Genomic DNA, 18,815 nt, shown 5'->3' on the forward strand with positions numbered 1-18,815 from the left:
CAATAAAGTTGCTTGAATGGACAAAATTAGTCGCCGTGCAGGCATCCAATTTTTGGGTAAAAAGGGACTAACGCCAAAGGCAATGCATGAGGATATGTTTACAACATTGGGGGAGGACGCCTCTTCCTATTCCATGGTTAAGAAGTGAGCAGCAGTATTTAAACGAGGGAGGGGAAGCCTGGAAAATTAGAAAATAACCCACGCTTGGAAGACCTGCAATGTCCATCACTCCAGAAGTTGTTGACAGTATGCATGATCTAGTGAGGAGTGATCGAAGAGTGACAGTTCGGTATATTCCCAGAGTCTTGGGCATCTTATCTGAACGTGTGCACCACATAATAATAGAGGTTCTCGCTATGAAAAAGGTGTCAGCAGGATGGGTCCCAAGGTTGTTAACAGCAAATAAAAAATGCACAAGAGTTGTCAAGAAGTCAATTGAAGTTTGCGTCGTTTTCAAGCAAGATCCAGCAAATTTCCTTGCAAAGTTTGTAATCATGGATGAGATGTGGGTCCATCACTTCCAGCCAGAAACAAAAGAGAAGTCCAAACAGTGGGAACACAGCTCTTCTCCCTCCTCCAAAGAGCCAAGTCGATTCCTTGCGCTGGCAAGGTGATGGCATCGGTTTTTTGGGACGTTGATGGAGTGTTGCTAGGGGATTACTTTCAGAAAGTCAGACAGTCACAAGGGCATATTGCGCGGACCTTGCGAGGTGTTTGCATGAAAACGTCAAAGACACACGGAGGAAAACTCAGCAAAGGAGTCTTGTACCATCAGGACAACGCACCTGCTCACAAGTCTGTCATTACCATGGCAGCACTGCATGAGTGTAGCTTTGAAATCTTGGACTATCTCCTATTTTCACCAGATATATATCACCATCGAACTTTCACCTATTTCTTAATTTTAAAAAATGCCTGGCGGCTATCATCGATTTTCCCACCGACAGTGATGCAATGAATGCATCTTGAAAGCCCAGGAGAAAACTTTCTTTGCAGCTGGAATCAACTCATTGCAGCATTGGTGAAAAAAGTGCATTCTCCAAAGGGATGGATCTGTGAGAACTGGGTCTTTCTTAATTTTATCTTATTTAATTCTATTGCTTTATAATACCCCCAGCTTACCTTGGAACCTCAATGGGCTGTTGCTGTAAGTTTAAATTCGCAACTGGAATCCTCACTGCTCGCAACTGCTCAATTATTTTATTTTATTTACCTTTTCAGTATCAGAAGATTCCATGTAATGAGGATTTTCTTTTATTTTTCTCCCAACCAGGATAAGCCCGGTGGTTTGCTATAGAGCTGTGTATGTTTCTCATGAATGATGAGACATTTTTATTATCAACATAACAAAGTTTATTGCACAGTTAGAATCATATGGAAAATACAAACACTAAATTAATTATAAATATACAATCACTAAATTAATCATAAATATACAATCACTTACTGTTTACTTCTACTCTACATAATTGTAATGCTGTCATATACCTCTTTCCTTCGCATGCATTTATAACCATGTAAATCATATGAGCAACAAAAAATCAAACTATTATATTTAGGCCACCCGCATAATTAAATTCATCTGCCGTGCTGTATTTTATGTCTGTTAATTGCGTGTGTTCTATGGTCGATTTGTCTGTTTGCTGGACGAAAAACCCCAGTTTCTGGGGAAAAAACCTTGCTATCTACGCCTGAGACCGACCAATTCAGCCACGAAGTGAAAAATTACATTTTATTCCCTCTCTCTCTCTCTCTCTCTTGATACACATGAATATCAAATTGGGTACATAACCTCTTCTGGCCCTTCAGACCTCTCAGTGGATTATGAACAAACTGGTTGCTCCACTCAGAGCACTAACTATTTATTAATGACAATATCATCTAATACATTACTCCACATATGCTTTTACATCAGCTAGGTAACTCACACTCTCACTCTCTTTCTCTCTGTCTACCACTGTTCCCCTTTTTTTTTTTTTATAATAAAGTATTCAGCTCGACTTATCAGCCCTATTCATTGTCTATCAGTTAATATAATCAAAATTTCAGGACTTACTTTATCTGCCTTTCTCCTTTCTTCCCACTGCCTCGATAGCGTTCCTGGCTGCTGATTTCTTTCAAGCGGTCGTCTTCCTTGGTCTGGCTTTTACTGGTTCACTAGGCGCACATCTCTGGACTGCATTGTTTGTTGGTCCTCTCCATAATACAAAGGTTTTGCTCCTGGTACACTGCTCTGGCCATTCATTTAGACTTTCCTGCAACTATCTTCATTTCTCATATCATTTTCTTTCTCTCTCACCTTCCAAAAATCTGTCTCACTCCCCAGGGGCCCACGTCTGGTGAATATGGGCATGGCACACGCAGGATCCTGAGCTGGATATATCATCATTCTTCTCTTTCTTGGTGATTTCCTTCTCTCTCTCTCTCTCTCTCTCTCTCTCTCAGGGTAACTCGGGGAATTTTTTTTTTTTACTGGTGTAGCATAAGCCCCAGGCTTCCTTGCACCATGTAGCTAATAATAATAACAATAAATACTGTCTCCCTCTCTCACACTGTTGTTTCTCCTTTTTGTTTATCCCTCTTCCCCTTTTCCTTGACCAATCACCATTGATTTCTCTTTTTACATCTTTATTCTTATTCGCTAAAGTCTCTCCTCTTTGCCTAGGGAACCTTCTGTATGGACAAGCAATCCTTCCGCAGAAATACCCGGGTTGTTTAAAGAGCTGCTTCCGTCAGTTACTTTACTAAATGGCTACTCTCTTATAATCCCTTAATCCTTTTTTCTACGCTCTTTGCCCGACCTAACCGCCCTTCAGTTTTCAACAGCGTGGAAAAGTCAGTTTACAACTTCTCACTGTGTATGTGCCGAAATTTTGTATCTGCCGTTTTCCATTACTAGAGTCACGGCTGATTTCTCCCCTGAAGTACAGACCGTTTCTGGCAGGGCGTTTTCCCTCCGCGATCAAATCTTACCTCTTATTTTCCCCTTCATCTTTACCGTACTACGCATTTGCTTGATTCATGCACTTACAGTTTTTAAGGAGCAATTTGGGGACGGTGCCTTTTTTCCTTCCCAACTTATCTTTACCGCCATACCTGTGTGCTGTGTCCGTTATATTTTCAAATAAACGGAACATTCTCCAACTGACACTTCTATTGTTCTGTTTCAGTCTGAACTTCCCCTCATTGACAACGCTAATCCGCCCTCTAACTCAAACAAACAACTGTGGAAACACATCAGCAATTTGCTTAACCTTGTCTGTTTAAAGTACAATAAATTTCAAAATACAAAAATTTATTATTTTTCTGGAGTTGTAAGATTGGGATATTACAGAAATATGAAAAGAAACATGTTACCAGACACTCCTTGAACCTTTCGTAAATCAGTCCATAAACTTTTCAAACGTTTCTCGTACGTAATCTTTAAAATTCCGTGAAATAGAATACTCCGGGTTAAGTTTAATCTAATAAGTTTATTTAAATAAATTAATTAGAATAATATATTGATATTTTCGACTTTTGTTTCAATCAAGTATAAAAATTTTCATTTCATTTGAACTAATCTATGTTTCTGTAAAATTATCTCAAGAGTTTTTAAGAGGAAATGTTTATCTTTACAAATAATCTCCCGTTGATTCCTCAAAAAAAAAAAAAAAAAAAAAATCGAACCTGTTTGTTCCTTCTTTCTTTTCCGTATAAAATAATCCTCCTCTAATAACAGGCTGATAAACATAAAAAGGACATGAAAACCCGCAAAAACTATATTATGACTTCAATGGAAACTAATTTAAAAACTGTTGCAGTTGAAAACTATTGTAACATTCTTCTTAAAATGCCAATATTACGCTCTCCACTGCGTTTACCTGTTTTATGCTATCCACTTCATTTGTATTGTTCGTATGTGTTTAGCACGAAAAACAATCAATTTTCCTGACGTACCACCCAGTTTTGTCTGGATCGCGTGCTGTTACTATCCTCCTGTCCGCCTCTGCCTTTATTCCATTCGTATTATATCGGTTTTATGTGTGTGTGCCACTATGTAAACACTCCTATCCAATTTCCTTATTAGGCAGAATGCATCTGCTTTAGCAAGAGTTGCAACCTTAGTTTGTTCGTTTCCATAGCAACGGTGTCACTGACCACTACCTCTATTCGGACGTTCTTTGAATACGATAACTTGTCAGATCGGTGACAGATATACGATTTTGTTACTCACTGATGAAACAAAAGATCTCGAGTTAAAAGAGCATGGAAACTCTGCCCCATCAGATTCCGACGAAACCAGGTAGATTCGACTGGTATTTATTTATTTATTTATATTTTTTAATACACAGAGAAAGGTATTAACTTATTTCAACTTTTTTTATGTTAATTTTTATGTTTGTATTTTAACTTTCGAAACTGACTGAGAGGATGTAAAAATATCAAAATCTGTGCTTATATTCAAAGATAGAACGCAGATAAATCAAGCCCACACATTTCTTTATATAGAACAATAAACAAAGCAGCATCAATTATCCATATATCGCGCAACCTATTGGTCAACCTTCTCTACTGAAATAACTATAGCAACAGAACATTTGCTGTCATCGAATTTAAAGTGAGATTTTTTTTTTTTTTAGATTGCAGCTTCATTTTCACTGCAAATGTTTTTTTTTTTTGTTTTTTTTTAACCCAAATTTGTTTCTTGCATCTAACTGCTTTATAATCTAGTTATAGTAATTCGGTGTACTATTACGAGGATTTGACATAGCAATCACAGATTTGCTAGGCAAGAACCACTCCCACCTCTTCACCTAACCATGATGAGACCTTTTTATGATTATATTCTTGTCGAGATTAACCATAGATTCCACAATCTTACCAACCACAGAAGCCAAACTCACTAGTTTATAATTGTCCATCATTCCTCTAGCTCCATCCTTAGACTGGGGACACATTGGCAGCTCTCCAGTCTGAAGCCACAAATCATAATCTAATGAATCGAATCTAAATCCCCGATTCTAATAACCTTATTAACATTATTGGTGGTTGGATGCCTTCACTTGCTGCCTTTTTTTTTTCTTCAGTATAACTGGATGTATATCATCTGGCCCTGGGGCTTTACATTTTCTTAGCTTCGGCAGCTTTTCAGACAGGCGCTTTTCTAATGCTATTATGCTACTTATTTTACAAAGGTTTAACTCGGTTCACTGTTTCCCCTTGACTCTGATGAGGTTTCAATTGCAAAGGTGGTTGCAAAATATTTGTTCAACTTCGCTGCCATTTCGATAGTGCCTAGGTATATACGAATTATTTCAGTTTGTGTCGTTTGTCCAGTAATAGAATAAAAATGCGAGCATGATATAGAGAACATAATGATACCAATTGTAGATATAATGACAGTTTATAATAAATTATTTTAATGAAATTAAATAATCTAAGACTTAATGAATGTATTGAATAATTTTGCACACCCACGGATATGCTTGTATTTTGTGAATTTAGATTAAGTTGAGAGTTTGTTAGAGACACTCTCCAAAGAAACCTGCTTTACTGCTATGTGCCAGTATTTGCGTTTAAATCACAACCAGCTCTTAAGTCTGACAGGCATACTGTACCCACCCACGAATTAATACACGTTCCATGTGTACTAAACGGATGGTATTTCATTTTAGTTTCGAAAAATGTATTTTAAGTTTATAATTATACCTAATGGTTCTTGTTCCTGTAATGATATCAATTCTATTGTTGTTATTTTATTTATTAAAAAAAAATAGCACACCAATCGCAGATCCTATGCAGCTTCATTTCACGTGCCGTCTCACATTTAATTTGCATTTGGCTTTTCGCTCTTGTGGGTAGCACAGTTGGTAGAATCATGTCCTCCCCACACCTCGTGGTTTTAAAAGACCTGAGTTCGGATCCCGTCAATGAAGCGAGGGAATTTTATGGGTCTTTTTCGCAACGTGGTTGGATTAGTCGGTTTCAGACAAGGTAAAATGGTTTTTTTCCTCCCTTAAACTCGGGATTTTCGTTCAGCAAATAGCAAATCGACCCTGACAGAACATACACAATTTACAGACATATTGTAAGTTGTCGATGCGCTTGACTTTTCAAACCCTGCATTTGTGTAAACATCTTGAGCATATTTTAGGATACACCAATCCATTTGCGATGGTAAAATGGGTCACGATATGACAACTTTGCAATTGATAGGACAGTGATACTGTCATCACTCCTTCGAGTGCCAATATAGCACCACATAGCTGCCGTGGTAGCGTGTTCACATATAATTGAGTGGAGAGTGTATCAGGAATTTCATTTCATTTTCATTTGAACTAACCAGTACGCACGACGCCCTCTACGTTTTCACCCACATGCGTCTTAATCTAATCTGCACATTATAACTGAACATCTAGTTGGTTAATTATACTGTATGCAGACCCTGCTGGGTCGTCCAAACAACAAGAAAAAATTACTTCAATCTACCGTTTAGCCTTGCAGTGGAGCCGGTTGGTCCGTCCCCACCGAAAAGGGCAACTCAGCCGTCCCCACCACGAAGAGATAGGTCACTACTATCTTAATCTGAACATTAATAGCAATTTAACAGTTAACAGTTCCTCAGCTAGAGAAACTGTTAATGAGTGATGGTTGTATTTTGAGACCAACTTAAAATACAGCCCTCAAGAAATACCCTGATATCGATGCTCGGTGTCAGGGTTTTTCAGCTTTAACAGCTTTTACCGGGTGCCTCCCACTATTATGACTATTCACTCTCCCTGTATTGGTGTGAAGTGGTTTATGGCGTCATTTTTTTTTTCTCTTTCTTTCTCCACTTCTCGACTCTACACAGTCTTGGATCTCAACCCAATGCAACATCCGTATGTTCGGGGTCGAAAGGGCCATCAGACGTATGAAACCGCTTATATCCCCAAGTCCAGGAATCGTGGTAATGGTCCTAATATACTGTCCACTTAGTGTAATTCAACGCCTACTTAAGCTTTTATATTACATTATAGTTATCTATAATTAGTTACGTTTTCATAGGCAAAAACTAATTATCCATCATACTTATGTTAACAGGGTTCAGGAAGCGGACGGAAACTTCTTCGAGAATTTCACTGCGTTGTCATGGAAACAAGAGAACAGGAGGCTGCAGGCTGCTAGGGAGGTATGCTTTTCAAGCTTTATATTGGTATAGCTTTAGTTACTCAACTCTTTGGCATCTGTATCTGATGGAAGAAAGTAACATCGTAATTCAATCAACTTACACTCATCCACTCTCTCTGAACATGGGCTTTGTTCGGACTTTAGCTTCATTGCCATCTACTGTTCTCTCGTGCTTCAGAGATTTCCTCCTTTATTGAGTTACTTCCTTTACTTGCAGCACTAAAGATAAGGCATGTTATATGAATCTTAATTAAATTACTTACGTTTCCATTTCATGCTACCTGAAGTAATATATAAAACTAATAGCCATGGAAAAAAAAAAAAAGGTGCCTTTTAATAAAATTTGCATTTTATGCCCTTGAGAAACTTTATAAAAATTTACCCTCTATCAAAATTTTCAATGCAGAATTCACCCAAAAAAATTGACAAACTGCGCAATAAGCTCTAGCAAGTAATTTATGGAACAATAGCTGCTGAAATAGAAAGATAAACTGATAAGTTTGTTTTAAATGGTAATTACTTCTTAGATTCTATCTGTTTTTGATATCAAAATATAATTACTTCTAGGTGAATTGTTTCTTTTCTGCTCTTTTGATCCAACAGAGCAGAAAAGAACACGCTTTTTCTCTTTAAAAATGGTTTGCTATTCCCCTGTTCCTTGTATTGAAAAGACTTGATTTTTTTTCTTTATTTCAATAGTATTTTTTTTTAAAATATATTCCTGCATCTGCTTGTTTTTCACTTGCCTGAAAGCTTTAAGTTATTAGGTTTAACATCGGTTTTTTTTTTTTTTTTGAGAAAAGGACTCGTTTCTCTAAGAACATTTTCTTTCACCATTTTAATTGATGTCTTCGTTTTCCTTGCTTGTTATTCCCGATTTTTTTGTCTTAATGGTTCATTATGGCAATCGCAATAGTCCTCTGTGATGGTATTGTGATTTGCCATTTTTCACTCGTTCGGAGAAGTCGGGGTTCGAGTCCTGTTATCGACTGCAGGAATTTTAAACGGCCTCTTCAATTGGGGCTGTAGTTAGCCCATTCCAGATGGAGGTAGTAGGATACCCCCGTGAGTTACTCCAAGTATTAAAGCCTGCACAGCATGCAAATTAGCCCCTAAACGCTCACGCTTGTATATAATACACAGCCTTTGTGCGTAGCACAGTTGGTAAGATTGACGTCCTCCCTAAACCGGGTGAAAAAAACCCGAGTTTGAGTTCCATCGATGACGTGAGAAATTTTTATAAGCCTTTTTCACAATGTGGCTAAGTTAGTCGGTCTCAGGCGAGGGTAGCTTGGTTTTTTCTCCCGGAAACTCGGTTTTTTTGTCCAGCAAAACAGAAAATCGACCTCGGAACACGCAATTTACAGACAATATACACCGAGCAACATGGCCTTAGTCGCCGATGCTCCTAAAACCCAATAACAACAACAAGTATAATATAAAATGGCGCAATATGGTCTAAGTTTGCTCCATATGGCTCCATATTCATAAAACCAGACAACTGCAAAAGAAAAATAGTGGCAGAATCCGAAAAAAAACCAAATTCATTGGGTATAAAACATGGAAAAGGATAGAAATCAATCCTTGAACACGAGGTGCAGGATTTCCCGACACGACCTTTTCACGAAAGATGGTTCCAATCTATATATTTCCACCTCGTATTTCAATAGATTATAATTGCGACCAATAATTGCTAATCTGAATTTCCTTACCCCATAGCCAATTTGGCTGACTGATTTGTACCCGTTGACTTTTGACTTTGTCGATTTCTGAAGAATAGCGATCACAATGTAATACTAACACCATAAGGGACTGAAAGAAAACGTTACACTCCATATTGCTAATAATGCTAGGATTCGCACGTCTTATGTTAAAAATAAAATGTTCAGTTTGAGTCTGTTGTGGAGGCCAACACATCAAACATCCATTTCCTTAATACTGGAACACCGGGCCTGTGACGTGGTTGTCTGACTCCAATACAACACTTCTCTTGTTGTGATGTTAAAATTTTATCATACACGTCGGCTCCATATTCATAAGAACTTATTAATCTTAGATTCAACTTCTGCAGGTCGTAGTTTTCAGGAGATGCATTTGAAGGAAGAATAAAAAAAATTATTCGAAAGGTGGAAAGTAAAAAATGAAGAGGAAGAAAAGTGAAGTCATTTTTGTACCATGACTCGATGACCGATTCCAGAGGCGTAACTACAAATTCTGTCTCCAACGAGTATGGACATGTGGTGTATGTTATGTAAAGCGACTCCTGAACGCGAGTTCCTCTCCGTGCAGTGTGTATGTGTGTGTGTGTGCCACACCACAAGGATGGACCACAACTATACATGTGCTGTCCAAAATGGACAACCCCCCCCCCCCCCCCTCGCATCTACAGTGAATAGTGCGCGTCCTGTTGGTGCCAGGAGATTCTACATTAATACGAGGAGCAAAGAAGGGATCAATCCAGCGCTGCCAGCGTCCCAAAATAAATGTACTGCCACACTCGGATGAGTGTGGCAGTACATTTATGCACACTCAGTAATACACACGGAATCACACGCATGCAAAGATAGAAGAAATTGATAAAAAAGAAGAAATAAAAGTGTAAAGAGGAACAATAAAACATAAAATGATCTAGCGCCAAACAGATGTTTGGAGCCAGTTCCGCACCGATATTGTGCTAGCAGGTGCAGATGCAGGCCAAAGGCATTCTACAAAAGTTCTGAAGATATGCTCCTTATGCTTGAAGAGTAGCAGAGCGGTAGGTCTTTAATTCATCAGAAGGGGTCCAAGACATTGAAGGAATATAAACTCAGTAGGTTATGTAGACTATGTTAGGTAGAATTTCTGGTATATTGAAATAGTTGAAGCTCTAGAATTCGCAGTTCTGGGAGGATTGGGCTAACCATGAAGTTGGTGGCGTCTTTCAAACAATTTCTTGGCAAAGTTTTGGAAGGCAATGAAATTTTGTTGGTTTGAAATAAGGGCATGTTAATTTCCAGGAGAGAAATCATGCATAAGGTTGATATTTCTAAACGAACATCTTTGTAGAGGGTACAACGAAACAAAACATGGCACCAATCCTTCATGGAATTACAGACACAAGCATTGGTAGGCGAAAGATGAAACTAGAGTAATTTCGCATTTAGCGAACCATGGACAGCTAAAAGGTAAGACGAATAAAGTTCAAGAAAAGCCGGATTTACCACTTTTGTATATTCTTGGCAGAAGTAAATGAGATGTTAGGGATAATAAAAGATTTAGTCGTAACTCCTTTGGAGGAGACGGGCCATCTAGATTGTCATTTTTTAAATATAATATTCCAGTATTTAATCTTTTCCTGTTTAGGATCGACTTTAAAATCTAATGGAATATCTGCAAATGTAGCGGTATTCGTTTTCTGATATGATAACTAATTCCTTTAAATATTATGATGTTGTAAACTTGTAATATAGGCGTAGATACTGTTCTGCACTTTCTTAATATTTCTAGAAGAAAAGATCGTTGAATAGTTGCCAAACATCGTGTCTTGACAGTGAGAAGGGAGGCGCGTCTAAACCAGATAGGGATGCCGTACATTACAATAGGTACATACACTGGCCAAAAAAATACAAACCTTTATTCAATATCGAGTTGGGCCGCCTTTGTTTCTGATAACAGCAAGTATGCAGTTTCTAACAGCATGGTTTCTATAAGGTGTTTTAGTGCGTTTTGGTCTAATTGTAACCATTCTTTCAGCAAACCATCCATAAAGTGGATATCACCACTGGATAAAAAAGTGTAACATTGCAAGGTGCAGTAGACCTAATAAAAAAATTCAGGTACTCCCTGGATGACATTAGACCTTCCATCGGTATCAAGGGAGTCAGTCCGTGTCAACAAAACATTCTCCGTACCATGATGCTTGGTACCATTCTCCGTACAATTCTCCAAATGCTTGAATTGTCTTAACAAGGCAAGCAGGTCTACCGTTTCGAGAGGTTTTCGCCACATCCTCTCACTACCATGACTGCAAAACAAAGCGTATCGTGATTCTTCCGACCACATGACTCTTCCATTGTTCCACTGTCCAATTACTACGTTCTCTACGCCACTGAAAGCGGATTTTTCTCTGAAACAAGAGGCTTCCGAATACGCGGCCTACTGCTAAGCACAAAAGAGTGCTTAGCGAAAGTCGTAGTATGTCTATCAACAACTCTAATTTGGTTTTTATGGTTCTAATCCTTTCTACTTTTAAATTTAAATTTAATCTATGCTAATCGGTCGAGTAACGTATGCGCGCTTCTGCATGAGATGCTAAACTAATACAGTATTCTTAATGAGCTGTAAATTCGAGTCAGTAATTATTTTATTCACGTACTGTCGCGTTGTAAGCAAAGGTAGGAGAGTGCCGAAATATTCCACCTTTATGTATCAAATTCTTCCTTGGCTTGCGTATTCACTCTCGAAGTGGCAAACATATCGTATTGTCGTTCTTTTTCCTGCAGCGGCCAAATTATGAGCCATCCAGTGGCATCCGTATGTAACATCAAAAGATTTGAGCCATGAAGCGAGCGTTAGGTTTTTATTAATTATGATAATGGCCTTTATAACATTTCTCGCGAGCAAGCAAAAGTTTTACATTTTAACTGGGGGAGGGGGACGGCGAAAAATTAAATGTCACTTGCAGTTACTGCACATTACGGGCCAATTTGCCATAACGAATATGTTCTTTATGGAGAAATGATGTAATTAATTGTGACTGAAAATATAAATTGGTAAAAATTTGATTACACTGTCAATTAATTTCCTGGAAATAAATCACATGAGATATTGCTAGCTTAATTTATGTTAAATAAATGTTCATAACGAAAAAACTGCCTTAATCTCCTTTCTAATAAACCATAAACAGTTTTTGAACATTTACAAAATTAAACAATTTTCATATATATATTTTTTAATTATAATATTTAAAAATATTTCTTTGTAGAGGTTATATTGATGAATATAACTGGTTATATTGATGTATTTTAATACCTAATCCAAGATATAGATTGCAGTGGATATAGTCACTGCGTATTTATATTTTTCTAATATTTTCTAATAGTTTCTAAAAACTGAAAATGTAGTAAATACAATAAAATTTTAATTCTAATCACGATATTTCGAAATTAAGCGTAAATCGAAGTTTTAGAATATTTTGGGGCCGAAAAATACCAAATTTAATCCGAAAAACATTTCGTTAATTCGAAAATGTCGATAATTCGTAATTCTAAATTATTTTTAGCTCCATGCTCAAACGATAAAACATTTTTTGCTCAATATAATTCGGGAAAAAAAAAAAAAAATCATAAATGCGACCAGAAAATTTGTTGAAAAGAAAGGAACAGAATGCCTAGAATTGCCGGTATAGTCTGACGTACCAAACACTGGATTATGTGATCATCTTCCCTTCGAATGTTTTTGCAAGATCGTCGCTTTGCTGGTGTCCAAAACGCTTATTTTCTACTAAAACTCACTTGTGTATGGTGAGGCCCTCTATTCAGAAGTTGGGCTTTATATCCCCAGCATGTCCGTGTACTTCTTTTTTTTTTTTCTTCTTCTTTTTTTTTTTGTGGTGTACTCCATTCATACCATTTAGCTATGATTAATTCTGTCGAAAATTAGATATTGGAAATAATTCTACAGCTAAATGAAAATTGTCTTAGATTTCTATTAGTGCGCAATGGGGGAGAAGGGAGTAGGCTGGGAGTTGCTGAGAGCGTACAAATCAAATTGAGTTTTTTTTTTTTTTACTTATGAAACACGTTAACGTTGACCTTTAACTGATTGTCTCCACCCAACATTTCCTTTAATATCGGATTAATCTGTCTTTCAAGAAATATAAATTAAGCAGAACAACGGCATTTATGGGCAGAAAGAAAATCCTTTGAATTCTAAAGTTCATATTTCAAAAAGGAAATCAGTGAAGGAATACGTATTAAACACACACACACACACACACACAGTTATATGCGAATGTAAACAAGTTAGCTAATTTATGCAGCGTTACATATCAGGCGATTTAGCAAATAGTAATAACTCATGATTTATAACAAAAAAAAAAAAAAAAAGAAAAAAGAAGAAGCACAAAGTAACAACTTTTATGCGCGAACCTAGAAAATTTCACTTCTGTGCATCCGTCACATTGTCCATTCATTCCTTCAAACAGGGCAGGGCAACAAGCATAATATCTAGTGCTTCAGCTACAATATACAGTGTATGCCCTATGTGATATGTATAAAAGAAAATAAATGATAATATTAATCTGATCGACATAGCCGTGCCGAACACTGGCAACTTCCAGAAAACCCACAAGGAAAAGATCAGGAAGTACACGGACCTAAGACAGGAGATCAAAGAGCTGTGGCATATACAACAAATAACGACCATCCCGATCATCGTGTCAACCACCGGTATGGTGCCAAAGACCCTGCATAACACCTAGCAGCAATAGGTCTCCCAGAGAACACTTAAGGAACTCCATAAAGTCGCAATCCTGAACGTCTTTAGGATAGTCGTAGAGTTCCTTGAAAAATAGTAACACCAGACATAATTATCCTGTGCACTTGGTACTAGTATCCGTCACGGGTGGAACCCTCCCATCAGGAAAAAATAATATAATAACAACAACATTAATAATAATTGCCAGATTTCTATTAGTCCGATTTTAATAAAATTTGGTGTGGCGCGACAAATCTTTCTACAAGGCCCAAATATAAAATTTTATGAAAATCCACGCAAAGAATCGAATTATTAGTTGCATACTGATGAACAAAGAAATAACAATTGTTGGATTTCTATTGACCCGATTTTAATGCAATTTGGCAAGATGTACAAATCTTTCTAAAACGACCAAATATAAAATTTCATGAAGTTCCTTTTACTGGGAGTCGAGTTGTTACATATGGGCGGACGGACATGGTGAAGACAATAGGCGTATTATGCATATATGCTAACACGCCTAAAAAACTGATTTATTATTATCTACTTTCACAGCAAAATTATGTGCACAAAAGCACTAAGTAATCTGCCTGTGGCAACGCTGTAAAGGGCCTTCCATTATTGACACCAGAATTCGTCGCTATTTATTAATGGCACGATTTCTCCATGGCTGAATTTTAATTTTAAAGCTTTCAAGCGGAAAACGAATATTCTAGTGTGATTATGAACACTTTCACTTATTAACAAAAGTTATGTTTAGTTTCCCGTTACGAGTAAGGTTTGATAAATATCAGTAAATTGAGATGTTGACAATTAGGAACTCTATTGTGATTACCTGTTGAAGGCAATGACTAAACTCATTCCTTTAGAACCGCTCGCAAACAAGCTGTTCTCTTCAGTTCTCTTAACGAAGAATTTCACTACAGGACTGAAACGGTCCAGAAAACAAAACTTTCTCTATTAAATTACTCGTTGTCCTTGCAATAAGTCAGGGCTGAAAGGTATTCATTTTCATTTGCGAACATACAACTAGAAAACTTTAAACGAAGAAACTATTCGCAATTATTATACTAAAGATAATTATGCATTGAAAATATTTAGGTCGTCTCTGCATTCATTAAGCTATTATTTATTGTTACTTGCTATTAAACAATATTTTGGTTTGACAAATATAATTGCATATTTGCAGTCATTCACAAAACTTGCGCATGGAGTCTATTATATCTCCCCCCCCTTAGTAATTTTTTTATGAAATCCCCAAACACCACAGGCATTAGAACCTATAGTACTTAGTGCCGTGCATGGGCTTAAGGTTGAGAAGATGAAAGAAGATATAGAACTTGTTTTTACATTAGACTTGAATTTCTATTGGTTGTAATTTTCAAAAATGCGCATGAAGGAAGGTTGTTCTGAAAAAAACAAACGGAAGTTGAATGAATAAATGAGGAAGAAGAAAAATTGGTTATTTTCTTCGGAAGAGCGGAATTATAGAAGCCAATTCAAAGAACAGTGCCCATGGAAGTATCTATAGAAAAGGCACGCAGCAGAAACAGAACGTCTATGAGACAAAGAGCGGAGAGACTCTGTTAGAGATGAGTCATTGATTAACCTAACTGCTCTCTTTTGAATGGAATCTAGAAGCCTGAGAGAGTTTTGGGGGGCGGCCGCCCCAGATATGGGAACAATATTGGCGAATTTGCGATTTGTACAGAGTGAACAGCTGTTTGGAAGAAAAGTAACGCAAGGAGCGAAAGAGAAAGCCAAGTTTTTTAAGATGCAGAGGAAGCAATATTTGTAATATGCTAGTGCCAAGAGAGATTAGAAGTCAGGGTAATCCCCAAAAGAGATATATCTTTTTGCTTAGAAATCGTAGTGTCACCAAAGATAAGCATAGAAGCAGAAGAATCCTTTTTGCGAGATATAAGACAGGACTAAGTTTTAAAAGGATTGAAATCAACTAAGTTATCTTTGCCCCACTAGAGAATTACCTGGAGATCAGCATTTAAGGAATTGCTAGTGGATATTCGAAAAGTTGGAGCTGTTTGTGCAGGTCAAGGTTTCTCAAACTGGAAGTTGGAATGCAATAGGTCATCAATAAATAAGAGGAAAAGAGGGGAAGAAAGAACCGAACTTTGGGGAACACCAGCATTAGTGGAGAAATTAGAAGACAGAGAGCCATCTACCATCACCTGCAATGAGCGAACAGAGAGAAAAGTGGGTACCCAATTACAAAAAACAGTTGGCAAACCATAAGATGGAAGCTTATTGAGAAAGTCGTTATGCTAAGCACTATCAAAAGCCTTTTAAAATGTCAAGTGCAACTGTTCTTTTTCCACCAAACTTTTCCTTTGAATTTGTCCATAGATGGGCAACATAAGCCATAATATAACAAGTGGATCGACACTGACGGATTCCATACTGGCGATGATTTATCAGATGGAAGGTTTCTAGATAGTTTAATAGTTGGCAGTTAATTGATTTCTCCATTACTTTTTAAAGAGTAGAAGTAAGTGCAATGGGCGGGATTTGTACCATTTTTAGGAACTGGCTGGATATGAGAAAATTTCCAAGCAGAAGAGAAAACACCTTTGGAATACGAAAGGAAAAAAAGGCGACACAGAACAGGAAAAGGTTCTGGAGCACAGCTTTTGAGAACAAGTAGAAAAATACCACCAGGGCCTGGAGCTTTCTTAGCATCGAGATTGTTCAAAATCCTTCTGACATCCTTTTGACAGAAGACCACAAGAGGCATTGAATGGAGTGTACTGGGAATGGTGGTAGGTGGTTTACCAAGATCATCAATACTCGAGTTGGAAGAAAAGGAGGATGCTGGCAGGTCAACTTTATTTTTGGGTGAAGTGGCAATAGAACCATCTGGTTTGAGAGAGGTGGTCTAAACAACCAAAATACCAAATTGTGTAACACTGACTTTAACAACTCTACTTCTAAAAGTACAAAAATGAAGAGACATGCTTTTTTTTATTTATATCATTTTGTTCAGTTTTGCTCTCGAAATAATTTATTGATTATTGGGCGGGGGGTTAAAAAACACACACCTACGTTTGATCACGTATACCAAAAATAATAAAAACACACATACGACACTATTTTATTCATTGTATTACTGGTTCATCTATTATATGTTATGTTGATTTACGATATCAGTTAGTCATTTGCGCAAACACATTACTTACTTAATTTCATATTTAAAAATTAATTCATTAAATTCTAATTAATATCATAAACTCGATTCCTGGTTAAGGCCTTTTAAATGATATATGATTTATCTTTGTAGACGCAAAACTCTAGAGTCAAGACCAATAATAGTGAATAAAATATATTAAAGAACGGATTTCATAATGTATAATATATTTTTTCTAATTTTACTGTTCCAATAAATTGTAAATTTGTGAAGTGGAAAAGTGCCTTATTTAATTACTCGTATGTTATATTTCTAGTTAATACTCTAGGTAATGTCCTTTATGAATTATTCAAAACGTGTCAGGTTTACTTACGCAACCAGTTATTGCCATACAACTATGAAACACAGACATGGAAATAAAGGCTGATTTACTTGGACTGTTTTTATGGGTCTTTTTCACAACGTGGCTGAGTTAGTTGGTCTCAGGCGAAGGTAACATGGTTTTTTCTCCCGAAAAATCTGGTTTTTCGTCCAGCAAACAGAAAATCGACCTCAGAACACATGCAATTTACAGACAACATACACGGAGGAACGTGGCCTTAGTGCCGATGCTCCTAAAATCCAACAACAACAACAACAACTTGAACTGCTCTGTAAAACTAAAACAGTAGAGAGAGTGACTCATCCTGTCGACTGCTGTCCACAATTTTGCTTGTGAATGAAAAATGGAGAAAAATGCATGGGAATGCATATAAATTATCAGGCGACACAGAAGCCTATGGCAGATATAAGCCAGTCCGTAATCAAGTCACAAAGGAGATTAGTCAAGCGAAGGCAGATTACTAGAAATCTTTGGCAAAGGATGCTAAGAAAAATAGCAAGGATTTCTTTACTTATATAAACTTTAAAAGGAAAGGGATGAATCAGATTTGTCCACTTGATATCGATGGTTCGACTGTTGATAATCCTGCTCAGTTTGTTTGCTATCTGAGCAGATTCGACTGTTCATGATCCTGCTCAGATAGAAAACAAACTGAATGAGTATTTTGCATCTACATTCACACATGAGGAGTTATTAAGGAAGGAAAATGCCAGAAGGTTATCAAATTGTAGCAGGGTACTTAATGATTTTGTAATAACTGAGAACAAAGTGGAGGAAAAATTGGTGAAGTTAAACATAAGAAAGGCACCTGGGGTGGATGAGATCTATCCAGTTGTATTAAAGGAGGCGGCAGAGGAACTAAGCAAATCCTTAGCTCTAATTATGAGAGCTTCCTTGGACTCAGGGGAGGTATCCATGGACTGTAAATGTGCAAATGTGACCCCAATCCACAAAGGAGGATCAAAGGGAGACAAACGTAATTACAGACCTGTTAGTTTAACTTCTGTTACGGGTAAAATAATGGAGTCACTGGTTAAAGATGCATTACAAGATCATCTAGACAAGACTGCAGCTGTAATTTAGACACAGCATGGGTTTGTTAAGGGAAAGTCTTGTCTGACAAATTTGATTGGATATTACGATGTGGTAACAAAGGAACTGGATGCAAAATATAATTTTGATATCATATACTTGGATTTCAGGAAAGCTTTTGACACTGTTGCATGTGGAAGGCTACTGCACAAATTGGAGCAGAATAATATTAAGAGAAAGTTGCTACAATGGATCAATTGGTGGTTGAGTGGGAGAAGACAGAGGATAGTAATCAATGGACGCTGCTCTTCGTGGACTAATGTTATTTGTAGAGTCGCACAGGGTTCGGTGTTGGGTCCACTGTTGTTTTGTATACTTATCAATGATATTGATGAAGGTATATCAGGCTTAGTGTCGAAGTTTTCAGATGATACAAAGGTTGGCAGGGTTGGTTGTTAAGGACAGTAATGGCAGTCTATTACTACAACAGGATCTAGACAATTCAAATGGGCTGGGAAGTGGCAACGGAAGTTTAACATTGACAAATGGAAAGTACTGCATATGGGTAGAAGTAACCCCAGAGGAACGTACCAACTGTGTGGTACTACACTTAGGGTAGTAAAAAATGAAAAAGACCTGGGAGTAATTGAG

At 37.2% G+C, this 18,815-nt stretch overlaps 1 protein-coding gene across 1 annotated transcript in view; it reads left to right on the top strand.

The window, feature by feature from the left end:
- The window catches only part of LOC150086642 (BAI1-associated protein 3-like), a 478,827-nt gene that overhangs the window by 200,986 nt on the left and 259,026 nt on the right, over nt 1-18,815 (top strand). The window contains exon 4 of the mRNA XM_090372214.1: nt 7,066-7,153. Within this exon, the coding sequence (XP_090228340.1) occupies nt 7,066-7,153 (88 nt within the window). The remainder of the gene's footprint in view (nt 1-7,065; nt 7,154-18,815) is intronic.

The sequence above is a fragment of the Mastigoproctus giganteus genome, chromosome 4 (genome assembly GCF_048544385.1).
Source record: "Mastigoproctus giganteus isolate SK-2022 chromosome 4, ASM4854438v1, whole genome shotgun sequence".
Classification (NCBI taxonomy): domain Eukaryota; kingdom Metazoa; phylum Arthropoda; class Arachnida; order Uropygi; family Thelyphonidae; genus Mastigoproctus; species Mastigoproctus giganteus.